Source organism: Callithrix jacchus, chromosome 2, assembly GCF_049354715.1.
Source record: "Callithrix jacchus isolate 240 chromosome 2, calJac240_pri, whole genome shotgun sequence".
NCBI lineage: Eukaryota > Metazoa > Chordata > Mammalia > Primates > Cebidae > Callithrix > Callithrix jacchus.
In genome coordinates this window covers 150,819,283-150,847,175 of record NC_133503.1, presented here as the reverse complement: position 1 = coordinate 150,847,175, position 27,893 = coordinate 150,819,283, and the positions used below count along the sequence as shown (strand labels likewise).

The 27,893-nt window shown below is 37.6% G+C and overlaps 1 protein-coding gene across 17 annotated transcripts in view; it reads right to left on the bottom strand.

Annotated features, from left to right (window-relative positions):
• Positions 1 to 27,893, bottom strand: part of PDE4D (phosphodiesterase 4D) — a 1,594,380-nt gene that overhangs the window by 31,350 nt on the left and 1,535,137 nt on the right. Inside the window, exon 1 of one of the 17 annotated variants that reach the window (XM_008992025.5) lies at positions 498 to 26,904. The exons of the other annotated variants lie outside the window; for them this stretch is intronic. Within the exon in view, the coding sequence (XP_008990273.1) occupies positions 498 to 545 (48 nt within the window). The 5' untranslated portion in view covers positions 546 to 26,904. Of the gene's footprint in view, positions 1 to 497; positions 26,905 to 27,893 lie in introns of those variants that run through there. 17 annotated transcript variants of the gene reach the window in all.

Below are 27,893 nucleotides of genomic sequence, written 5' to 3'. Positions count from 1 at the left end.
TTCTAATAAAATATCACTTAAATCATAAGTAATGTCAATATTTAATGTCATCTAGAGCTTTATAGCTAAAGGTACAAAAAATCTATTCCTCATCAGATTCAAGTAGTACAGATTTTTAGAAACAGCCACAAATTAATTTTATAAACCTTATGTGTAACATACCAACTGAAATCCATAAATCAGTATAAGTAATTTCACCCAGTAATTTATTTGCAATGAATGTCTTTAACTACCATACATTTTCAAGCACAATTCAAACATATACCATATAACAAACAGAAGAACTACTGCATATCTTAAAAGCTATTTTAACATGCAAACTACAACTAATGAAAGTTATATCTTATCTTGACCACTATTAATGCATATTTCTTCCTAGTTCATGTGTAAGGAAAGAATACAAAACTACTTAGAAAGCTTAGACTCCACTGTCATTTGTTAAAACTATCAGTTATGTAATCAGAGTAAGGAGTTTTCAAAAGCTAAATAAATCTTACCTTTATGTAGCCCCAAGACACTGACAGTAAATAGTTTGCTTCAGGCATTTTTGATTGATTTTATGTATATATACAGCAAGTTCTAAAACGTATTTAGCTTCAAAATCTTGATAGCTTAACAACCTCCACCAGTCACGCAGCGTATGAGTGTTTAAAGATTTTTGGTAATTAAGTATACATAAGAAAGCCTCGCATTAAATCCCATCCAGTCGTCTTCCCATCGAATACATGCCATTTGTAAGACTCCAGAATGGCACAAAATTTAACCGCTATTCTGAATAAAGAAAATCCATGTGACAAAGGAAAATCTAAAGATCTAAGGGTCTGCATCTTTCTCTCCGGAACACCAGGACTTAATGAATAATGTATGTCAAGATGCTTAGTTGCAAGAAAGACTACTTCTGTTAAAAGCTACCAAATAAGGAACTGCAGGGAAGCCGGGAAGAGTGACAAGAAACCCCTCCCATAAAAGCCCAACTCTGCACCAATCGCATTCCAGCTCTCAGCCTATAAGAGGAGGGGGTGTGGCCTTGGTGCAGGCTGCTTTGGGATTGGTTGGCAAGGGCCAGCCTCTGGGGAGGAGGCTTTCTCCTCACCCCACAAACGCCATTGAATAATGATATCCCTGCAGCTCTGAGGCCAACATGAGAAAAGATGAATGGGGCTTCCCTCTTGCAGTGATGAATAATGACCATAAAACTCCTCAAAATTCGTAGTTCATTCTTAAAGAATTGCCCATCCTTTTGGAGGGCATTTTCTATGAATTTTAATATCCTCTGGCTTCCCTTCCTTCCAAATAAGAACTGCTCTGAAAATGGCAATCGAGCATTTTAATTGCCTTCCTCTATGAAATCCAAAACAAGTGGCTCCCTGGTGATGTAGAAATAACCATAGTTCTCCCCTCATCCAGCATAAAAGCATAGGGATTAAACAGTACGACTGATTTCCAGAATTTATAGGTGGCAATGACATTCCCTCACCTGTGTGGCAGGGCTGCTCTCAGCTACTTTTGTTTCTATTGTTATGTGTGACTGAGCTCTAAAACCATCAAAATCTAGGTGTAGGGACCACTTATAATTCTGAGCAGGGTGGGGTGGGGAATCTGAAAGCTAGGGCACTGTGTATGCATAAGGAATGTTGTGTTTGTATATAGAACTCAGGATCTGTATTTTGATCAGAAGAGAACATTTTATTTATTTTTGAGATGGAGTCACGCTTTGTTGCCCAGGCTGGAGTGCAGTGGCGTAATCTTGGCTCACTGCAACCTCTGCCTCCTGAGTTCAAGTAATTCTCCTGCCTCAGCCTTGAGTAGCTGGGATTACAGGCACCCACCACCATTACCAGCTAATTGTTGTGTTTTTCATAGAAATGGGGTTTCACCATGTTGCCCATGCTGGTCTACAACTCCTGACCTCAGGTGATCCGCCTGCCTTGGCCTCTCAAAGTGCTGGAATTGCAAGCATGAACCACTGCTCCCAGCCCGAGGAGAACATTTTAATAACTGTACATGAAGTTAAGAAAGGAATGATTGGCCCTTAGGAACCCAGAATTGAGTTCAAGAGTAATCAGACATTTTATGAAGAGGGTTAAATGAGAAATCAAAGTTCTTCTGAGAAAAACAGTATTTTCTATTTGGTTTGGTGTAGTATTACGCTGTAACTTTAATACGAAAGAGGTCTTGTGAATGAGAAATGAGGAAAAACTAGGTTTTAGTCTATTTTAGCATACAATTCTGTGCATTCTTCCTTCTCTCCATCTCAAAGTCTGTGCTTACTACTCTGTGCTTCGACTGGCTGGTGCAGTTACTCTGCAGTCTTCCTGCCATTTAACTATTTCCATATGAGGTATGTCTGTCATAGAGAGCATGCTCTCTGGTGAGCACTCCTGTAACACTTTGTCTCTCTGAGTTTCTACTGTACCTTTGCTACTACAGTCCTCTGCTGCTGTTCACGTCTGTTGTGCTCTTTTCCATCACTCTTACTCCTCTACAAAAGGAAGAAATTAAAACTCCAACACTCCACTAAAACTATCCCCAGAGGAATACTAAGGTCCTCCTTTTCCCTGGTCTCCCTACTTCTCAGAAGTGTTCCACATGTTCCATCATTACTACTACTCTCCCTCAACTCCCAAGATCCTGAACTTCTTCAGTTTTCTTTTCACTTCTCTGACTTTTGCCTTCTTCCATGAATCCCCCAACTTGAGTTCTCCACAGAGACTCTGTCCCAGGCCCACACTCTACGATGACCATTTCTAACTTGAACTTTATTGCCCTATTTCCAAATATAAGATTCTCCTCTTGAATGCCCTGCTAGTCATGACAAACTTATTCAAAATTGTGAGACATTTTTCTATTTAAAGTAGTTCTTAGCATAATTACTTCCATTTCAGTCAGTGAGCCCATATTTCTTCCAGTATTTCAGATGGAATCTGTGACTCTTTCTTACCATTCAACAGGTGTTTCATGTGAGTCAGACACTGTCAGGTGTTTAATATAACCCATCTAGCTGAATCCTTGAGTAACTCAGCATGTTCCCCTACATGGCATCACCTTCATTCATTCAACTTTGTTAAGCAAGCCATATCTTTTATCCAAGGCTGTTTCTTTTGGTATGTTCATTACCATTACCCGTCCCATCATCTCAATCCAAATACTTAAAAGACTGAGAAAAATAGAAAATAACTTTAGTATCACCCCCTCTAACTCCTCATTTCCACATAAAGTGAGACTTAGAGAGAAAAAATGATTTTCCCAGGTTCACTCCAGTACTAAGAACAAGAATTGCAAGTTTAAATCTTTTATGCACAATCACTGTCAATCTTTTTAGTGTGTCAGCTTCCTCATCTGTAAAATGGATTACTGTGGCAGCTAGTCTCCAAAGATACTCATAATGAGCCACGCTGTCCTACATTGAATCTGGGTTGGCTTGTGCAACCAACAAGTGATGCTGCATGACTGCTGAGGCTAAGCCATTAGAAATCTTGCAGCTCTCATCCTGCTGTCTTTGAATGTGCTATTGGGATCCCTAAGCCACTTGGTTAAAAAAAAAAAGTCTGACTACTATGAGAGGCTATGCTATAAGAAGTCCAAGTTAACTTCATAGACAGTGAAGAGAACGAGTTCAAGAGAGTGCTTGCACAAGAAAGAGCACACACGCCTGGCCAGTCTTCAGCCATGCCAGCCACCCCAGCCCAGAGCCAGACCTGAGAGGGAAGAAGCCATCTTAGCCATCCATCCAGTTCAGCTTTCAGATAGCTACCACTGGGCTGCAACCACATGAAACAGGTATCAGATGGTAAAGATGACAGGGACAATGATGATTATGATTATAATTCTATTATGCCAACATTTAAAAAAATTTCCTGGTTCAATCACTTGTTTTTTTAAAAAATATATATATGTTATATTTCCTTTCAACTGCATCACAGCACTCCACATCTCAGGGCCAAAACACTATAAAATTGCTTCTTAGCTCATCTTCTTACTCCTGGCTTTTCCCCTTCTACTCTCATACTGAGCTCTACTGCCAGATCAATTTTCCTCAAATCCAGCTGCAGCCCGTTACTTCAAAGCTAGGAATGCCTGCTTCATCACATCCACATTCCTCTGTAAATTTCAGACTGCCATATCTGACTCTAATCCCCAACGATAAACCTATTTTCAGCTGCTCTATTACACTTGCTCTCTTCCTGAAAGACTAGTATTCCTCCATCTTTACCATACAGCTGACAATCCCATCTCTATCTTACTAAATTCTCGGCCTAAAATATCCTCCTACTCTGCCAACCTCAAACTGGTTTTCTAAGTCAGTATATCTTAGGACCAATTATTCCAGTCTGTTTCCAAATTCTAACTATTCTACATCTGCCCCTTCATTGAATATTTATTAAGCTCCTACTCTATGCCAGGCACTGCCTTGGATGCTGGGGACATAGAGTAAACAAAACAAAGCTTCCTCGCCTGCAACTTATGTTCCACAACTAAGTTAATAAATACATAATACGTCATGGGGTGATAAGTACAATGGAGAGAAAGGATAAGGATTACAGATAGAGGTTCCTATAAGATGATCATGGAAAGCCTCTTTGATGAGATGACGTAAACCAGGAGACCTGAAGAAAGGGAACAAGCCATGTGGATGGGGGGATGGGATGTAGGGTAGAGAAGAGAAATTCAAGTGAGGAGTGGCCAAGAACAAAGGCCCCAAGGCAAGAGCATGCTTGGTGTGGCTTCCTGAAGAACAGGTGGAAGTGTCATACCACTTGCCATTTGTCATTTAAATGCAAATTACACTCTGCAGTCAGGCTCATTGCCTTCCCCTGCTTTTTTAAGAAAAAAATGCATCCATCAGTCAATTTTATTCTTTGACAAACTTAAAACTCAGTTACTTTTTACTTTTTAAAACAAGTATTTATCCTGAGATCAAATTCCTAAATACACTTCCTACATAATACTGTACTGTAGTATAGGCTAAATACTCCCTACATAGATTTTTTTTAAAATCAGTATAATGGCTCATCAGTAAAAGAAGAAAAAAGAGTAATTTCTATCAAATACTACAAAATATAAATATTTGTACACAACTACCTTTTAAAATAGTCAAAAACTTAGATCTTACTATCAACTATCACTGATTAGCTGTGTGACCTTGAGCAAGTTATTTAAATTTCCCATGCTTCAGTTTACTCATATGGAAAATGAGACTAATAATAGTTTCCACCTTACAGGGTTGTTGTGACGATTAAATTAGTGCATATACATAAGGCGCTTAGAACAGTAAGTGTTATCTAAGGGTTTGCTATGATTTCTCTTATGTAAAGAATTACCACAAAAGTAACAGTAGCAATGAAAATGAATACAGGGGTGTTATGTTACAAGAATGATTTTTTTTTGCCCGAAATGTTGAATGACTCTTTGAAAGGTATCAAACATAACGAAGTGCAATGTTCCCACGATATATACTGTTGCTACATTATTAGAAAATGTGGTGTGGATCAAAACCATGTAAAAATATTTAATATTTATAGATAAAAAGTAGTTGGGTTCTAGGCTCAGAGAATTATAAGTGCATTTTGTTTTTTACCTAAATGAATAGCTGCTGGAACGTTTTGGAAGTTGTGTGGGACACACAGCAAACCTCCCTGGTGAAAGACTGTCCCATGTATCCCAGGACATCTAGCCTCCCTGGCCTCTTTCCACCAAGCACCAGGAGTACTCCCCAATCACTATCTCCTGAAATGTCCTGAATGTTCCCTAGTGTTAAGAATCACTGTTCTAATTTTTTCAACTGTCTTCAACTTCACCTCCTCTTCCAGGGTGGAGGATCTTTGAAGCCAGAAAGATATCTTATTATGTCCCTGAGTTTCTCAGGGTAGTGTACTGTAGCCACAAAAGGATTACTGGCTGATGCAGAAGCAAAACATCAGTATTTTTATACTGACTGTAGGTGACAGGAAAAAACAAGGGTTTTCACCCTCAGCAAAATCATCAAAAACATTTAAAACAAATTACATATAGTAGAATAATACTCCTTGTCTTAAAAAAATTATGCAGATGCACACATAGTTTCCCTTCTCTCTAATATCCACGGCCTCTTTTCCCTGCTGAATGTGAGTGATGGTACGGTCATTCTACAGACTTCTATCTGAGAAACTATTATGTGCCAGGCACTCTGATAGGTGGTAGATGTGAAAGGATTCAACTGTAAGTCCCTAATTTGCTGCAATAAGGGAGATTATTTAATCATATCAAGTAAAAAGTACCAAGGAAAGTTTCCACATTTCTAGGGAATAAGAAATCTTTTTGAGGCCGGGCACGGTGGCTCACGCCTGTAATCCCAGCACTTTGGGAGGCCAAGGCAGGTGGATCAAGAGATTGAGACCATCCTGGTCAACTTGGTGAAACCCCGTCTCTACTAAAAATACAAAAAATTAGCTGGGCATGGTGGCGCGTGCCTGTAATCCCAGCTACTCAGTAGGCTGAGGCAGGAGAATTGCCTGAACCCAGGAGGCGGAGGTTGCGGTGAGCCGAGATCGCACCATTGCACTCCAGCCTGCATAACAGGAGCGAAACTCCATCTCAAAAAAATATATATTTTTTTGAAAAAACTGAGACAAATGAAAATTCATGTCATTTTCTCTAGTCTCCATTTCTAGGAGACTAGAATGTCCTTCCTATTGCCACTGTAGCTGCTATCTGCAGAGAGAATCTAGATGATTTAAAAGAGAAATTTGAAGAGAGCCAGAGAAATACAATTCTTATAGTTGGACTTGGCTTCTCTCAAATTTAATGAAGAAACTGTAATAAGTTACAACATTTATTAGGTACCTACTATGCACAAAGAACTTTATATACCTTATTTCTAGTCTTGGCAACATCCTGATAAGATAAATATTATCCCTATTTTTACATGAAAAGATGAACCTTCTTAAATATTGAATAACTTGCACACAGGTGACAGGATTGAAATGCAAACCCAGTCCTTGTTCTTAATGTTAGTTATATGATAGCTCATCATATAATTAGGCTGATGCAAACTATGATAAACAGTATGAATCTAGAAGTGAATTTGTTTATCCTCGATCTTTTTGCTGACTTTAGAGTGCCTTGAATTAATGAATCATGGTTACTATCACCGTGGTCAAATCTCTTGGCAGGATGGATTCTACCAACTAGTTTAGTGAGGAAGCAGGTTCCCACATATAGGCAGCCCTATCATATAGTGAGACACGCTTATGTTTGGGAATGCTATGTGTACAAGATACAGTTGCCAACAATGCAGATGTAATAATGACAACACATTCAGACAAGGAACTGAGGTCCAGAAAAGTTCTGACAGCACAGCTTGAAGGGCAGCGTTACAGCTAGAGCTCAGGTTTCTTACCTGTAACCCACCACTCTCAAACGCCCAAATGATTTTATATGCAGATATGCGAGTGTGTTTGTTGAAATAGAAAAAATAGTTTCCTGGCCTGGTGCAGTGGCTCATGCCTGTAATCCCAACATTTTGGGAGGTCAAGGCAGGAGGATCTCTAGAGGCCAAGAGGTTGAGACCAGCCTGGGCAACATAGAGAAACCACTGTCTCTACAAAAAATTTGAAAATTGTCATGCATGTGGCACTTGCTTGTAGTTCTAGATACTACTGAAATGTGAGGTGGGTGGTCGGAGGTGCTGAGCTGGGAGGACTGATGACTTGAGGCCAGGAATTTAAGGCTACAGTGAGCTACGACTGTACCACTGTACTTCCGCCTGAGTGACAGAGCAAGACCTTGTCTCAAAAAAGAAAACAAAAAATTCCTATACTGTTCAGTTAGTTCTCTTTTTCAGCCTTTTCCTAGTAATACCCCTCAAAATTTCTAGAGGCCATTTCTCTGCTATTCCTTGTTTTCTCAGTCCTTACTCAAGCAATTAACGATTTTTTTCAACTATTTCAGGATATTTGAAATTCTGCTGATAGAGTTGAACTGTTGACACATTAACACATGCTGGCATTACTGACTTTGTAACATAGGTCCAGAAAGAAAAGCCTCATTTTTAAATAGAGAAAAAGAAAACTCAATTAGGGGAAACTAAGGCTCAGAGAGGTCAAGTGTCTTGCTCAAGGTCACAAAGCCAGTAGTAACAGACCAGGATTTGAACCTAGGCAATTTGGTTTCAGAGTACTCTAAATTGCCATAAAACTATTTCAGGCATTGTTTTATATTTAGCCTAGAGTTTACATAATAGGTCTGTTAACATAATCAATTCTAAGCTGTACATTATATTATTGTGTTTAAAATATTTAAGAAATATTATTTAAAATAAGTATATTAGTTCTTAGACTTCTCCAACATAAGGAATGTTCCGGGCAATAGCATTGTTTTCTGTAGGACTTACATCACTGGAAAATATTTTATCCTATAATCAATCTACATTTATTTTACACCTTTTTCTCCTTAGAATTAAAAGTTCTGGTAGTTGTTATTAAACAATAAGCAAATCTATAAAAGGGGTCTCTCATATATCCAGTACTTTTCAGCTTGAACAAATGCAAATCCAATTTTTAAATGTCCCTTGAAAAATTCTGAGGCAAAGTTAAACTTCAAATACTAAACAGAATAGCTACAGAAAACTAGTGTTTCTCAGTCTCCCTTTGCTTTCAAATGCCTTAAAAATATTTTAGAGGCAAACAGTAATCTGGAATTGACTTATAACCAATATTTTATATAACAGAATGTTACATCTATTTTCATATTTTAAAAACTAGACTTTGTTTGATTAATGCTAGTATTCTGAAAATAGCCTTACTGCAAGTAAATCCACTAAATCGGTTTGTATTTACTGCCCTCTAGTGATAATGGATCTGCATTTGATTTAAGAAACGACTATTCCTGGAGAGCCATCACCTTTCAGTAAATGAAAACATCTAAGTGTTATGGAGATTTGAAATTAAGAGGAACTCCAGGTTGATTTTTTAAAAACCAAATAATCATCTGAAGAAGCTAAGAATCAATCTCTAAATAATCTGATTTTAATTTTTTTTTTAAGTCTTATTTAAAATAGGAAACACCTGCAACATTTATGGAGAAAGGAAATCATTTTTGCTGAGAGGTTCCTTGAAGCTGAAATAACATGGGACTGATCGGATGACTGTATTTATATTTCTCTTCTACCTGGGCTAACTCTCTTATTAAATGTTAGCATAGTAGTCTATAATTGTTGATACAGCTTGAATTCATATATGGTAGAGACAGAGTTTTGTATGTTTATAACTATTTAGTCAATTTAGCTAAAACCAGTAGCAGCAAATCTACCACAGACTTTTGTTTCACTGAAGAATAATCATGGCAATAAATGGGTGCACAAACTTCACATAAATGAAGCCTCCACAAAAATAATCTTGTATGAAAAATTATTTTCTCCTTATAGAGAAAATTAGCATCTCCAATTCACTCAAACTGGCCTAAGTGAATACCATAGTCACCATAAAATAGCTACTAATGTCCCCTCTGCACTTCGTGGTAATGCTTTGTGAAAACAATTTAAACAAAGAGAATATCTGTCCTCAAAAGTAATAATAACTAGTTCAAATAGGCATGCTTCTAGAAATACATATTTAAACTTTTACACACATCACTTTAATATGTGGATCTTAGAATAATTTTAAGTAATAAAATTTGAGCTATAATTCAAAAGAGAAATGGTATTCCTTTCAACAAATAATACTTGAACAATTGGGCATCCACTTACAAAACAAGAAACCTTTATCCTGCACCACACTAACATCTACTTGAAATGAATCATAGAACTAAGTGTAAAATCTAAAACTAAAGAAGAAAACACAGTAGAAAATATTTGTGATCTTGTGTTAGACAAAGATTTCTTAAACCAGAAAAGCATGAAGCATAAAAGAAAATGATAAATTGGACTTCATCAAATTACTCTTTGAAAGAAACTGTTAAGAAAACAGAACAACAAGCCACAGACTGGGAAGGGAATATGTATAAAATACATATCTGATAAAGGACTTGCATCCAGAATATATTTTTAAAAAATTCTTACAACAGAGTAAGACAATCCAGTGAAAAGATGGTCAAAGGTTTGAACAAACACTTCAAAAGAATCAAAAAGATCAACAAGCATGTGAAAAGATGCATAACCATCATTACACATTAGGAAAACAAAAAGTAAAACCACAATGAGATGTCATACTACATACTTACTAGAATGGATAAAATGAAAATGCAAACAATACAAAATGCTGGCCTGGAGACCGAGCAAATTAAATTCTCATACATTGCTAGTGAGAAAGTAAAATGGTATAGAAACTTTGGAAAACAGTTTGACAGTTTCTTACAGAGTTAAAGAGTAGATTGACCATATGACCCACTAATCCCACTCCTAAGTATCTACCCATGAGAAATGAAAACATATGTCCATATAAAGAACTATATGCAAATGTTTATAGCAACTCTATTTATAATAGCAGACACCTGGAAACAGTTCAGGTATCAGTCAACTGGTGAATGGGTAAATAAATTGTGGTACATCCATAAAATAACATACTGGAAAAAAATGAAATACTAAAAAGCAATAAAATAAATTACTAGTAGATGCAATAACACAGATGAATCCTAAAAGTATTATGATAAGTGAAAGAAGCCATTCACAAAAGGCTATATCTTTAATATATTATTCATTCTGGCAAGGCAAAACTACAGGGACGATCAGTACTGGGAGTGGGTTTCGGAGAATGCTATAAAAAGCAAGAGAAAACTTTTTGGGTGGTGGAAATATCCTATATTATATATTACATATATTATAATTACACATATATATCTAGATTATGGTGGTGGTTATCTAATTGCATAATTTGTGAAAATGCATTCAATTATACCTCTAAAAAGTAAATCTTATATAAATTATACCTCAGAAATCTAACTTTGAATAATGTTAGCTGATGTTATCAAATTATTTCAATTCCAGATTTGCTTAACTTTACCCAAAGATAAATGCAAAGCAAGAATCTCAGGTGTAGTTATGTATGGTAAAATGTCATTTTTACCCTTTCAAAGAGTTCCACCATTATTTCGCAGAAAATAGGATACATTTATCCAATGTTTATATAATACAATATTCAGTAAATTCCTAGTTGTGAAAAGCCTTTAGGTTTGCCAGGTACGGTGGCTCATGTCTGTAATCCTACCACTTTGGGAGGCTGAGGCTGGCGGACTGTCTGAGTTCAGGAGTTCAAGATCAGCCTGGGCAACATGGCAAAACCCCATCTCTACTAAAAATACAAAAAGTAGCTGGATGTGGTGTAGCATGAGTGTAATCCCAGCTACTCGGGAGGCTGAGGCAGGAGTATCGCTTGAGCCTGGGAGGCGGAAGTTGCAGTGAGCCAAGATCATGCCACTATATTTACAAGATAGTGTAAATAAAAAATAGGCTATCACAGAGTGCTAGGTAGCCAAGATCCAACCAGGGCAACAGAGAGGGACTCTATCTCCAAAAATAGTAAGAAAGGACTTTAGGTGATAAAATGATAAAGTATTCTTTTAGGTATTATTATTTTAATTCTTTGTCATACAAAGTTCTGTAAAGTATTTTAAATAGTCCTTTTTTGTCTTATTTTTATAAATTTAAGGGGATAGGTGTAGTTTGTTACATGGACCTAATTTTTAAATAAATCAAACTCAATTTACTTATCTATGGTGGTCTTGGGAGCCTGTCAGTCATCATCAAATAGCCAACAAATACCTTTCGTATGCTCATTCTAGGCTGTAAGTACCATGTCAGCTGACAGAGATGGAAAAATCCAACCAAGTAGGTATAGCTGTTTGCACAAAACTGAATAGTGTCAATTGCTGTATTCTTTTTGTGTCCTTTTGCCACTGTTTCTTAGGGTTTTTTTTTCCTGAGCCCTTGATTGTCAGCCTATTCTTTTTTTAATACTCCATAGGAATCTGCCACCTTATGGTCAGTATTGTGCCCTTTACCCCAATTCTAATATGATAGGTTTTTGCCTAAGGCAGCATTTCCCAGAATGTGTTGTAAAGAACAGCAGCCTCATGGGATAATTCTCAAAAACTCCCACTGTCAAATAAATTGTTGATACAGTGCTGATCCTTTTGGAGACTGTGGATGTTAGCATATTCAAAGCTCTGCCAGGACCTGTAATACATATCTTACTACTGAACCCTTGATATTTATTAACAAACAAATACAAACAAAAATACTAGGGTTCCCAATAAAATTCTGGTAGAAAACAAAGGGCTTTAAACATCAGAGTTTTTTAGAATGGTTATTTACTCAGGCGCTCAACAAATACTTATTGAATAGTATATGCCAGCATAGGGGATACAGTAATGAACAAAACGGACAAGTTCCCTGTTCATGTAAACCTTGAACTTCTGGGACAAAAAGACAATAAACAAGCAGACAAAAAAAAATGACAAACACTCTCAATGAAGGAAAAGAGGGTAACATACATTGATGGGGGACTATAAAATTAAATCGTAAGGAAAAACTGCACTGAGAAGGTGGTATTTGAGAAGAGACTTGAACACCTAGAATAAGCCAACCAGATTTGGTGCACAGCACTCTCAGCAAAGCCTGAGGAACACAGCCAGCCTGAGGGAGGACAGGTATACAGAATGAGAATAGAGGCAGGTAAAGGCAACATCATGTGGGTCTTGGTAAGCCTTCCAGAGGGTGTGAAGATACCATTGGAAGGTTCTGAGCAGGGAATGATAGGATGTGATTTACATTTTTTAAAGTTGTCTCTGTAGAGGATAGTTTGCAAAAGTGCTTGAGAAACAACTGACAAGACTTGAAGAATTGGACAACAGAAGTGAAGAAATGAAAAGAATCAACTCCCAGACTTCTGGTATAATCAATGGCTTGGACGGACATTGGTGCCATCTGCTAAGACGGAGAAGACTGGGGGAGGTACGGACCTAAGGAGGGTATATAAGGAGAAAGAAGAGTCCTGTGAGGCAAGAGCAGAACATATAAACATAGGAAATTTTGTACTTTTTACTCTTCAAAGGCATTTTGCCTCCTGTCCCCCAAGTTCTTCACAGAGTTCAGGATAAAAAAAGCTGTGAGAGAGTTTAGTTTTGCCTAAGCAGTAATTTTCAAACACTTGAAAATCATTATATTAGAATAGAGTACATCCATCAAATTCTTTTAAAATGCTTTTAGAATAGTCCAATAGATTGGAATGTGAAAGCCTAAGAAAATTCCTCATTCAAGCCACATAATAGAACCAAATTTAGACTCTAGTATTCATAGTTGGAGATATTTTTTCTAAAGTACTGTTTTACTAAAACATTTTAGAAATGATGACTTTACTGAAGGCAATAATAGTACAACAACTAAAAGTGGTATGATAATGAAACTTTTTCATTTGCAACAAGTTAGTAGTGTACAAGAATTATGAGATGTAAAAGAGTGTAGAGCATAGGTCTCTCTAGTTGGTTTCATGTAAGTTCAAATCTTGGCCCTGCCTCTCTTACTAGCAATGAAATATGCAGCATGTTACTTAAGGTAACTGGGTTGTGAGGAGGGAATCAGAGTTAAGGTAGGTGATCCAGCAGTGCCATGTGTCAAGAGCTAATAAATTATATTATGACCAGAAGCACTGAAACTTATTAAAGGAAAACATCTGATTAAAACAGTTGCATTAAAATTCCTACAATATCTTCCTAACAGCTTATGGAACCAACGGTTTGTCTGAACTATCAGAATCACAGATACCAGCTCAGAATGCTTTTGAAGATTTCAAACTGGCATAATTTTCTCAGAATGCAGTGACCTGACAAATGTACAGAGATGCAGACAGGTGTACTACAACTCTTCATGAATAACTGTCTGCCCCTCCTAGATTTCTTCCATGTTGGTAAGTCTATTACACTATGGGTGAATGTAGTTTTAATATACTGAGTTAATATCATTCTTCCAAAGAAGCTCTTTATAAATTCCTTAAATTTAATTGACTCTGGACACAAACAAATGAGAACAAAATATGGCTCAAGGATTAAGATCCTTAACCATGTATGTAAAAAATACTAAAAGCCTTACAAACAGTGATCAACAGCTAAACATGAGCTATCATCTTTTCCTAACAGCTAGGGAAGCATGTATGTGAATTAGAACACATGAACTTCCATTTGGGGTACTAAGAAAACACATCATGCAGATAGTTTTTACAGCTTCCCAAATACAGTTCTAATAATTCATAAAATCGTTGTTTCCTAAAACCCATAATAAAAAAGAATAAAACCCAATATTTATTGAGGGTCTGCTATGTGTCAAGGAGAGTCCTGTGTACTCTCCTGGGATTCCATCATTTATTTCTAATAATAACCTTTATGAGAACTGTCACTCCCATTTCACAGATGTGCCTTAAGGTCTTAGCTATCAACTTTACAGACAACACCCAAGTAAAATCCTGACTTTTTACCAGAAATCCAGTCTTGACAACTGAAAGCTTATAGGGCGTTTCCACTTAGATACATAGCCTCACCTCAATTATATGTCTAAAAACGTAACTGTCATATTTGTCCAGCCTCCCTCAACACCCAGCTGGCTTTTCTTCATGATTTTCCAACTATAATTCTTTCTATTATCTGGGTTTAGAGTTTCATGCTTTCCTCTGTTTGTGGCCCTTCCAAGTCTTATGCATGCTGTCACACTTCCATGTACAATCTTTCTCCTACCCATTCCTCTCTTTCCATGGCTATCCTATTTCAGTACCCCCACCTTTTTTTAAGCACTTTTACATCTAATTCCCTAACAGTTTCTTCTTACTCTCAGTACAGTTTCCCCTTGATATAATCCATCCTGCACACTACCACCAGATTTATCCTTCTAAAATCTCTTTATTTTAGTTTCTTCAAAATATTTTCCTAATAGTCAAATGTAAGAGTTCTTCATGAATTATAGGACCACAAGGTGCAAATGGTTTGGCCTGGCATTGAAGGCAGTCTACGGTATGGCCTCAGTCTACAATTCTCACATCTGCCTCTGGTCCTATAGTCACATCCTCTGTTCCAGAGAGACTCGCTCCTCCAGAATGCCCACTACCCTCCTCTCCAACAAACATACAATAAAGCTCATCTACATGAGTATCCCATCCTACTCTGCCTTACCTAACCCCTGAAAGACTACCTCTTCCCTCATTAGATGCCTATATAAATCTTCAGTGTTCAAGTTTCATCTTAAGGAGCACTCTTTCTGGGACCATTCTGGTCCTGTTTTGAATACACTCTGAACTCCTCCACAGGACAGGAACATTATGTATTACCCTATCACTCATTAACACACAACAGGCTTATATTATATGGCTGGCTGTATTTTCAGTGGTATTTCCATATATTTTGCTATCTATCTATCATCTATCTACCTACCTACCTACCTACCTAAGTGTTTGAATACAGATACATAAAAAGTCTCATTTCACCTATAAGAACATTTGGAGCCAGATACATGTCATACAATAATTGGATTAAAATAAAAATTCCTCAGTGAAAACCTAAAGACTGGGTTGTGGTTGTGTACAGCCAAAAGGTACAAAATAAAAACCTCCTAATGGGCCAGGTGTGGTGGCTCACACCTGTAATCCCAGCACTTTGGGAGGCTCAGGTGTGTGGATAGTGAGGTTAAGAGATTGAGACCATCCTGGCTAACATGGTGAAACCCCATTTCTCCTAAAAATACAAAAATTAGCTGGGCGTGGTGGCATGCACCTGTAGTCCTAGCTACTCGGGAGGCTGAGACAGGAGAACTGCTTGAGCCTGGGAGGCAGAGGTTGCAGTGAGCCGAGACTGCACCGCCTGGGCAACAGAGTGAGACACCATTTCAAACAAAACAAAACAAAACAAAAAACCTCCTGATGTTTTCCACCTGAAAGTAGTACCAGATCTAGAGAAAAATGGACAAGGATCAAATACAAATAATAAAGTCACCAAACTAAAACTTTCTTTCAAAAGTGATGATGTTGGCCAGATATGCCGGGTGTGGTGGCCCACACCTGTAATCCCAGCACTTTGGTAAGCTGAGGTGGGCAGATCACTTGAAGCCAGGAGTTTGAGACCAGCTGGCAAACATGATGAAACCCCTCTTTACTAAAAACACAAAAATTAGCTGGGCATGGTCATGCATCTGTAATCCTCGCTACTTGGGAGGCTGAAGCAGGAGAATCACTTGAATCCAGGAGGCAGAGACTGCAGTGAGCCAAGATCATGCCACTGCACTCCAGCCTGAGCGACAGAGCAAGACTCCATCTCAGGACAAAAAAAAAAGTGATGACGTCAATAAAGACCCAAATCAGGGTCATATGTTTAGCAACAGAAAGTTTGTATTTGCCACAAGATAGAAACTTTGACAAAAGTAACAAACTGTTTTTGTTCTGGGTCGCCTTAACTTTTCTGTGCATTGTTAGGTCACACAAGTCTCTTTCTAAGGCTTTCTGAAATTAAAAAAAAAAAAAAGAAGAAAAGAAACTTCTATTAAGCAGACCTAAGTCTGACTCCTCTGTGGCTGACAGCAAGTGGAAAATGGAAGGGGATCAATCACCTGCAAAATGACTCATTTTCAACCCTTGTAACAACTACACTGCTAGGGAATTCCTTCTCTTGCTAGCTATAGCTAGCGTCAGACTCATGACAAGGACCTCATCCTGGGGCTCGAAATAGGTTTAGGGTTTTTGTCGTTCATTCCTCTGTTTCTCAGCTGCACTGCCATTTTTAATCTATGCAATGATTACAGGGGTCTATGTTTGATTTTTGCTTCTAGTTTCCCCAGGAAGAGACAACTACTGTCTTGATATTGATCACTGCTTGACACTTCTGTTATTCACGATTTCAGTATTTTAGGGAATCAGAAAAATCATTTGGAAGAGGCTTGAAGGTCATCCAGGGTGAGAGAAGAGCAAAGCACAAGCAACGGACTGATGTTTAGACACAGTGAAGTGAAGACCTACAGGAGACCCTCACAACTCTAGTAAAAGTTTTTTATGGCTGTCTTCATATTCTTTCAAAGAAATCATAATAAAGTGGTCAGCAAGAGTGTAAATAAAAAACAGGCTATCAGAGAGTGCTAGGTAACTGAGCTAAAACTGAAGTAAACAAACTCAGTGGGCCATCACATATGCAAGCTGGTAAGGTCTCATAAATCACCATGACTGGGTATCAGGATTTCAAAGGCACACTCTGTAAGCTTTCTTCCAAGCCTGTTGATTCAAGCTCCAATTGCACTGGGTTACCAATAAGGCAGCATATAAACTGACCTTTTAAGTTTAAAAATAGTTTCAGTTCTCATCCTTCCTAAGGATAGGCCACAGTATCTATCATGTGTGCCTACCACACTACATACTTTATGAAAGTTTTCACTTAATTTTCAACACAATCCTGAGGTAGATTATGTTAGTCCTTATTTACAGGGAAAACAAAGGCTCAGGGAGGCCAAATTAATTTAATTATCCAAGGTCACAGCTCCACTGTAGGGCAGATTTATATCCCGAAGAGGAATTGCTAAGCTCCTCAGAATTTAGATTTAAAGTGCAATCAAGATAAAAGTTCACATTTTTCATCTTCTATTCCATTCCATTGTACTCTTCCAGCATCTAATAATTACCTATATGATATATTAGAGCAAATCAGCCTGTATTTATTCTGACAGTCTCTGTTCACCCCATTCCAGTTTGTACTTTGCTGCCTCAGAGCTCATCAACCACCTTCCTCATTCCCAGGCAGCCGATTCTTAGCGGATGGCTCAGCAGTTGGACCTACATCCAGTGCTACCAGGGCATGATTCAAGGGGGCAACAGGTGAAGCTGGCGCCAGCTATTAGTGCTAAAGAAGACTTAAGCCTCATGAAATATACCATCCATAAATCCCTCTCCAGTCAACTCTATACCTTCTCTTCCAGCTCTACAGTTTACTGCCCTTCCATAAACATTTACACCCTCCAGCGGACCTGTCTGGGATTTCTTTTTTTACTTCAAGGCTGTCCCAAAGGTTCAGTCTACCCAGATTTCACCATATGAACCCTGCAGTGGAAAGGGCAGCAACGTGCATTGGTCAGTCTGCCTCCAGCTAAGGAAAGCTTGACCCCCCTCCTTCTCCAACTCTTCTCTTTCTTTGCCTCACAGTGCCGAACACATCCTTTCACTTTCTCTCTACCTTTCTTTCCTTACGCCTTCATTCTCCACCCTATCCACAAGTGAATCTTCCCTTGACACTTTGCCCCTACTAAGAAAACAGACCTCCAACACAACTTCTTACTGATAGGCTAATATTAAAATTGTGAATCTGCTTACACCTTCCCTGGGTTTATCCTATATCTTCTCTATCTGTTGCCTGCTTCCCACTAAGGTTCCTTCCCTTCCAAATCCTCTGCAGTTCAGATTCTCAGATCTGCTTTAGTCTCTTGGTTTCCTCATCCCACTAACCCTATTATCCTTCAGTTTACTGTTGTGCATATGTTAGAAGGTACATGCTCCTAGGAGCTAGGGCCAGGTCAGTTATGCTCTCATCCTGACATGACTTAGAGAACAAAGAAGGCAAAACAAGAGGTACTATAGGAGGACTCCTTTCTAGGAATTATACGTTGCTGAAATTGCTCTTGCTATTTTGAAATCTAGTGCTCACTAAATACATTTTAAAAATATTATTTGGATATATTTTGAAAATACAACCAGAGAATAAACACTTTTTCTTCTGTACTATAGGAGGATTCCTTTCTAGGAATTATACGTTGCTAAAATTGCTCTTGCTATTTTGAAATCTAGTGCTCACTAAATACATTTTAAAAATATTATTTGGATATATTTTGAAAATACAACCAGAGAATAAACACTTTTTCTTCTGTTTCTCTATCTTCCTCACCAATATAACAACCAGAAATCTTTACACCTATTTAGAAGCACATAGATCTTAGAAAAGTTTAACTGAGCATTAGGTTTTCATCTTTAAAAATGTTTTGACTCTGGGTGTAGTGGCACTCCGGCCTGGTTCACAGAGTGAGAACTTGTCTCAAAAAAAAATGTTTTGACATGTAGTATACTGTTTCTGGGACTAAATTAGAGATTTAAGGTGTGAGAAATGAGAAAATACCTAGAATCATGCCTAACATTAGAAGGTAAGGTAAATACTGGTGTTTCCCAATGAGTTGTTGTCAGACTGTTCATATGTATCAAACAGACAATATGTTGAAATGTTTAAAAATAAGGCTAAATAGCAACAAGTAATTTTTCTCATGAATTCTATTTTTTTTTTTTTTTGAGATGGAGTCTCACTCTATCACCCAGGCGGAGTGCAGTGGTGCCATCTCCATTCATTGCAACCTCTATCTCCTGGGTTCAAGTGATTCTTCTGCCTCAGCCTCCCTAGCAGCTGGGATTACAGATATGCACCACCATGCCCAGTTAATTTTTGTATTTTTAGTACAGACCAGGTTTTGCCTTGTTGGCCAGGCTGGTCTTGAACTCCTGGCTTCATTGTGTTCTGCCTGCCTTGGCCTCCCAAAGTGCTGGGATTACAGGCGTGAGCCACCACATCCAGCTGAATTCTACTTTTGAAAGAACAAATCCCCCTTATGTAGTGACTGATGATTCAGTCTATAATGATGCAAGCTCTTCATCTTTTTTCTTTTCTTCTGTATATCCTTTAGCCTTTCTACTGTATTAACACTAGATAGAAAAATTAAGATTTAGGCCCAAATAGTATCTTCTGGTATAAAGTAATTTTTTCCTGATGTGCAATAAAGAAACAGGCATATTTCCAGTAGAAGATTCCTTATAATTTATCAAAACCCAATTGTCACCTACCATTATGTTAGAGACCATATTGGCAATATAAGATTAAGAAAACAAGCCGGGCGTGGTGGCTCAAGCCTGTAATCCCAGCACTTTGGGAGGCCGAGGCAGGTGGATCACTAGGTCAAGAGATCGAGACCATCCTGGTCAACATGGTGAAACCCCGTCTCTACTAAAAATACAAAAAATTAGCTGGGCATGGTGGCACGTGCCTGTAATCCCAGCTACTCAGGAGGCTGAGGCAGGAGAATTGCCTCAACCTAGGAGGCAGAGGTTGCGGTGAGCCAAGATGGCGCCATTGCACTCCAGCCTGGGTAACAAGAGCAAAACTCCGTCTCAAAAAAAAAAAAAAAAAAAAGATTAAGAAAACAAAGAACAGAAAATCAAAATATATACCAAGGAGTGTTAATAGGTTTCATGCTTATCACAGCATATTGTTGAAACTTATTTGAAATACTGGAGGACCCAGTCAACAAATTGATTGAGTACCTGATTTATAAATAGCTCTGGCCAAAGTGCTCAGAAAAAAAAAAAGAAAAATCAAGACTTTAGTTTTCCTAAACCCATCTTAATTTTTAAGTATTCTTTTAATAGAATTACAGTCCTTAGCCTCTTCTGTGAAATGGGCTTCCTTGTAAATAATTAAATGACACCTATATATATTTAAAGCATTCATGAAATAATTTTATCTTTTTACTAAAAACTGAAATTTATTGTCTTGCAAATTTGAAATTTATTGTCTTCCTAAATTATTGCTATAAAGCCTATCATCATCAATATTGCAGTTCATTTTTTTCCCTACAGATTGAAAAAAAACAAATATATAATAAAGCCTTTATGGTCAAAGAATGTATTCCTTTTCTAAAATTCAGAGTTGATATAAAGGCCCAGACAACATAAGTCACCTTAATAATAAATGCACTTTTCTTTATAATTTGGGGTAATTCAATATGATTATAATTCTTTTTTTTTGAGACCGAGTCTTGCTCTGTCACCAGGCTGGAGCACAGTGGTGCAATCTCTGCTCACTGCAACCTCCGCTTCCTTGGTTCAAGCGATTCTTCTGCCTCAGCCTCCTGAGTACCTGGGACTACACGTGCATGCCATCACGCCCGGCTAATTTTTGTATTTTTAATACAGATGGGGTTTCACCATGTTGGCCAGGATGGTCTCAATCTCCTGACCTCGTGATGTGCACCTGTCTTGGCCTCCCAAAATGCTAGGATTAGAGGCGTGAGCAATCATGCCCGGCCGATTATAATTCTTTTAAAAGACACACACACAATCATTTGTTTTTTTGCATGATTATTTTTTCCCTAATTTCCCACTCTAGTGAAATATCTGTTTTTCGTTCTCTACTGGGTTTGAATTGGAATGATCAGGTAGAATTAAAAGTACATAAGAAATATAAAACACTTTATCGATCATCTCAAAATACTTTAAAGTATAATCTCTTTAAGATGGCTTTATTCTCATTTAAATCAAAAACAAAAAGCAACCAAAACACTGCTATTTATACAGAAAGCAGCTTTAAAATCAGCCAGTTATTTTCTGAAATGCAGACAGCAGGCATAAGCCTGCACTTACTCCAATATGGCAGCCGCATCTTTGCCTCTTTGCTATGGACACACCCTCATCAGGCCTGTGCTTTCTACTCCTCCAGACCTATTTATGACAGGCCAAGGTGTTTCCTATTATGGTGCCTATGGCTGCACAGTGCACTGCTTGTCAGTAATAAAAGCCAGAGGCTGTCCCTATAGGGATTAAAGTGCAGCAGGCCAGAGATGCTGATGGGAATGCAAGCATGCCCTAGGCAAACATTGCAGAAGACTCTGACAGGCAAAAGCCAACAAACACATCCTTTCTTTCCCAGACTAGCAGGGAAAATATTCATTATGTCATTTTTATGTCATTTTTAGTTGAAACAAACTAATAAGAATGTTATTGCTAAAATAGGTAGAGAAGAGAAAAGGCAGTTTATGACCATGAATATGGCCTCTATGGTTTTTGCCTGTACACTACAACCTTTTAATTTAAATGAGATGAGACTGATCTAGCATATACTGTGATGAAATTTCTGAGATATGAATATCTAAAAGCAGAACTGAGATTAAGTGAAAAATGCTCATGATTCCTGTCACTGAAAAAAAAGGGGGAAAAAAACAACCTTTCTAGAAAGGTACAAACTAGAGTGTTCAGACTCTCTGTCTACCAATACAAGGTAAAAAACAGCATTTGCATCAACCAACATCATGCATCCTGTACTAATTTATGTGACTAACTACAAAACGTTGTATTGACACTCACTGTGTAGGGTGTCAGGATGGCTGAGTGGTCTAAGGCAGCAGACATTCACTGGGTTGGGCTAAAAACACTGTAGAAGACCTCATTAGAACAATAAAACAAAGACACAAAACATTGTACTAAGAGTTAAGAGAATTACAAATAAAAATTCTGTGCGAAGTCAAAGGTAAAAGATAGTATATCCAATTAGGAAAGCCTGAGGTGGGAGATATAGGACACTCCATATATGGGATGGGAAGAAGATGGGATTAAAAAAAGGCTTTATAGAGGATGTAGCATTTCAAATAGGCCTTAAAAGATGGTTTCAATTTTTTAAATAAAACTTTTTGTTTTAGAACAGATCTAAATTGACAGAAAACTTGTGAAGTCAGCACAGATAATTCCTATACATTCTACACTCAGTTTCCCATTAGTAACGCCTGACTTTAGTATGGCACATTTGTCATAAATATTAATCAATATTGATACATTATTATTAACCAAAGTCCACACTTTATTCAGATGTCCTTAGTTTTCATATAGTTTTTTTTGTTTTTTTCCCTGTTCTGGATCCCATCCAGGATACCCCATTATATTTAGTCCTTATGTCTCCTGAGACTCTTGGCTGTAGATTTCAGGTTTTCCTTGGTTTAGATACTCTTGACAGTTTTCAGGAGTACTGACTGGTCAGGCATTTTGTAGAATATCCCTCAACTAAGATCTATCTGATGTTTGCCTTATGATTAGATTACGGTTATATGTTTTCAATAGGAAAACCACAAATTAAAAAATGCCATTTTTATCAAATCGTATCAAGGATACATATTATCACTTATCATTGTCAATGTTGACCTTGATAACATGGCTGAAGTTGTGATAGGTTTCTGCAATTCAGAGTTTCCTCCCCCCCGCCCCTTTCTACACGGTACTATTAAGACGGAAGTCAATAAGCACAGCTCACACTTGTAGGGAGTTATGTTCTCCCTCCTTGAGGGCACAGTAGCTATAGAAGCTAATGGGAATTCTGCACAGGAGATTTATGTATTCTCCCCTACTTATTTATTTAATAAGTTATATCAATATAGGTTTATGAATATTTCTTTTACTCTTTGGGATATAACCCAATACTGTATTACTTTCTTGCTCAAATTGTCCTAGCTTTGGCCTTTGGGAGCTCTTTCAGTTTGCTCTTGCTACTCTTCAATATATTCCCATGGGTATAGGGTTCTGTTTATTTGAGCAGGTCCTTACTTTCTGGCACTATAAGATGCTCCAGGCTCATCTTATATATTTCCTTCCTGAGTCCCCAGAATCAGTTCTTTTTTTCAAAGACTCTTGGTTCCTTTCATTAGAGAATGGTATTAGAAATTGAAAGGTGGGTGCCAAGTGTGCTCACTGCTACTGAGGTGTGGTTGCTTCTAGACCCTTTTGGCTGATAGAGCAAGGAAATATTTGTGTGTCTACTAGGTGGCAAGATGTTGAGTGGCAGAAGGAGAGTTATCTTCTTAGTATACTTTTCTTAATATTAAATATTAATAAGATATTGTGTGCCTGGGTTACTTTCAGTCTCATGCAGAGGAAGAACATATGTACATTCATTTATGAAAAACACTAGGTAGACTATTCTATACTGTATTATGCATGTCTGCTAGAAAACAGTTCAGAGATTTTCAGGTATTCTGACAAAATCTCAGGCCTGCCTGATGAGCTATACTGTAAAATTACAGAAAGAAAGAGCGAACTCCTTGAAAATAAAGGAAAAACAAAATATATGAAACAGCCACCAAAACGAGTGATTAATGGGGAAGAAGAGTAAATAAAACATTATAATAGTCCTCTTTGGTTAGTATCAACATTATTAGGCCACTTTAACAAAAGGATAAAAATCAGGATGGCAGACACCCTTCTCTAACCCTCAATCCCCAAAGTAAGAAAATAAAACTAATGTTATTGGCCAGGCATGATAGCTCATGGCTGTAATCCCAGCACTCTGGGAGGCCGAGGCAGGTGGATCATGAGGTCAGGAGACTGAGACCATCCTGGCTAACACAGTGAAACCCCACCTCTACTAAAAACACAAAAAATCAGCTGGGTGGCCGGGCGCGGTGGCTCAAGCCTGTAATCCCAGCACTTTGGGAGGCCGAGGCAGGTGGATCACAAGGTCAAGAGATCAAGACCATCCTGGTCAACATGGTGAAACCCCGTCTCTACTAAAAATACAAAAAAATTAGCTGGGTGTGGTGGTGCGCACCTGTAAGCCCAGCTACTCGGGAGGCTGAGGCAGGAGAATTGCCTGAACCCAGGAGGCGGAGGTAGCAATGAGCCGAGATCGTACCATTGCACTCCAGCCTGGGTAACGAGAGCGAAACTCCGTCTCAAAAAAAAAAAATCAGCTGGGTGTGGTGGTATGCACCTGTACTCCCAGCTACTCAGGAGGCTGAGGCGGGAGAGTCACTTGAACCTGGGAAGTGGAAGTTGCAGTGAGCTGAGATTGCATCACTGCACTCCAGCCTTGGTTGCAGAGCGAGACTCCTTCTCAAATAATAATAATAATAATAATAATAAAACTAATAGTATTCCTTTACATATGGAAATGAATGGGTTCTACTGAGTATCTAGTATGTTCCTGACTCAGTCTAGACAAGTCCCATCTTTTAATTAATTAAATCATTATGGAAACTATTTAACAGATGAGAAACCTGAAGCACAGAAGGCCGTGGAGCCCAATTTACATTTGTTTAAAGGGAGAGAATGAATCCAATTTAGGCAGGCTGTCTATAGGAGGGTGCTCTAAATCCATGGACCACTCTGCCTATGGAATGAGTATTTTATGAATTGGAATATTTCTGCTGAAGGAATTTGCCATTTTCTCCTCTAGTGGAGAAATTCATCTGAGGGAAAAGAAGGAAAAATGTACATTGTTTAAAACAATAAATTAGTCTCTAAATTGTTCTTGCTGCTGATTTAGACTAGCATGTTCCAAAAGTATGTCCAGTGTTTGTAAATGGTAGGCAAAATACTTTAAGGTGGTGCAAGGATGAATATTTTCTCATTTTGTTATTTATTAATTTTAGGGAAAAAAATACAGAAAAAATATAACTTGATCAGACCCATGATTTCATGTATACCATTACTTAAGACACTCAAGTGAGTATTTACATTTAAAGATAAATTGCTCTTAGCATTTCTATACTTTGACAATAAATTATCCAAAAAGAAATTAAGAAAATAATTCCATTTACAAAAGCATAAAAAAATACTTAGGAATAAATCTAACCAAAGAGGTGAAAGATCTATACACTGGAAACTATAAGACATGGATTTTAAAAACTGAAGAAGAAACAAATAAATGAAAAGATATCCCATGTTTGTGTACTGAAAGACTTAGTAATGTTAAAATGTCCATACTATCCAAAGCCATCTATAGAGTTAATGCAATTCCTGTCAAAAATTTCAATGTCATTTTTTCACAGAAATAGAGAAAAATCCTAAAATTGATATGAAACAAAAAAGACCTAATAGCCAAAGCAATCTTGAGCAAAAAGAACAAAGCTGCAGACATTACATTTCCTCATTCCAAAATATATTATAAAGCTACTCTAATCAAAACAGCATGGTACTGACATAAAAAGAGAAGCATCAATGAATGGAACAGGATAGAAAGCCCAGAAGTAAATCCAAGTATTAACAGTCAATTGATTTTTGACAAAGGGTCCAAGAACACACAATGAAGAGAGGATAGTCTCTTTAAATAGTGTTGGAAAAACTGGCTATCTACCTGCAGAAGAAAGAAACTATACTCTTATCTCACACTATATATAAAAATCAACTCAAAATGGATATAAAGGCCTAAGCCTAAGACCTGAAACTGTAAAGCTACTAGAAGAAACTATAAGAGAAAATCTCCATAAAATGGTCTTGGCAATGATTTCTTGGATAGGACTCCAAAAGCACAGGCAACAAAAATAAAAATAGACAAATAGGACTACATCAAACTAAAAAGTGTCTGTACAACCAAGCACATAATAGAGTGAAAAGACAACCGATGGATTGGGAGAAAATATCTGCAAACCATACATCTGTTAAGAGGCTAATATTCAAAATATATAAAAAATTCAAACAACCAAATAGTAAGAAAACAAATTGATTAAAAAATAGGCAAAGGATCTGAATAGACATACTTTCTTCAAAAAAGAGATATGAATGGCCAACAGAGATACAAAAAAAATAAATAAATAAATTTCCCAGCCCATCACAGTGGCTCATGCCTGTAATCAATCCCAGCCCAGCATAGTGGCTCATGCCTGTAATCTCAATGCTTTAAGAGGCTGAGGCAGAAGGTCACTTGAGGCCAGGAGTTCTAGGCAAGCCTGGGCAAAATAGCAAGACCCTCTCTATACTAAAAAATTAAAAAGCCAGGCATGGTGCAACACACCTGTAGTCCTAGCTACTTGGGAGGCTGAGGCAGGAGGATCACTGAGCCCAAGAGTTCAAGGTTACAGTGAGACATGATCATGCCACTGCACTCCAGCCTGAACTAAAGAGCAAGACCCTGTCTCAAAACAAACAAACAAATAATCTCAACAATATTTCTAATTCTCAGGGAAATGCAAATTAAAACCACAATGAGGTTCATGCCTGTTAGAATGGCTATTTTCCTGTTTTTCTTCTTCAAGTTCAGGAGTACATGTGCAGGATGTGCAGGTGTGTTACATAGGTAAACATGTGCCATGTTGGTTTGCTTCAAATATCTCCCATCACCTAGGCATTAAGCACAGCATCCATTAGCCATTCTTCTGATGCTCTCCCTGCCCCATCCCAACCCCCAACAGACCCCAGTATGTGTTGCTTCCCTCCATGTAGAATGACTATTTTCAAACAGATAAATGATAACAAGTGTTGGCAAGGATGTGGAGAAAAGGCAACCCTTCTGCACTGTTGGTGGGAATGTAAATTAGTACTACCATTACTGAAAATAGTATGAAGGTTCCTCAAAAATCTAAAAATACAACTACGCTACAATCTAACAATCCTATTTCTGGGTATATACCCAAAACAATTGAAATTGGTACATCAAAAAGATATTTGCACTCCCATATTCATCCCAGCTTTATTTACAACAGCCAAGATATGGAAGCAATCTAAGTGTTCATCAAATACACACACACACACACACACTCTCACACACATATACGAAGATTATACAGCCCTACAAAAGAAAGAAATTCTGTCATTCACAACATCATGGAATAGAACTAGAGGACATTATGCTAAGTGAAATAAGTCAGGCAGAGAGAGACAAATACTATCTTTACTAAAGGATCTCACTTCATGGGGAATCTAAAAAAGTCAGTCTCAGAAACAGAGAGTAGAAAGGTGGTTACCAGAGGCTGTTGAGGAGGAGGGACAGAGAAATGAAAGATGTTGATCAAACAGTACAAAATTTCAGTTAGATTGGAGGATTAAGTTTTAGTGATCTATTGCACTGCATGGAGACTACAGATAATAATATATTGTGTTTTAAAATTGCTAAAATAGATTTTTGACTTTCTCATCACAAAAAAGATAAATTGGTGAGGTAATATAGATATGTTAATTAGTTTTACTGAATCTTTCTATGATGTATACATTTTAAAAATCACATTGTATCCCAGGAATATGTACAATTAATATATCCAAAGATAATTGAAAAATTTTTAAAGATTAATAAAAAAATACATTGATCAAGTTAAAACATTCAGCAGTATGAATGTACATAGAAATTACAAAATCCCAGAACTTTGCGAGGCCAAGGCAGGAGGATCACAAGGTCAA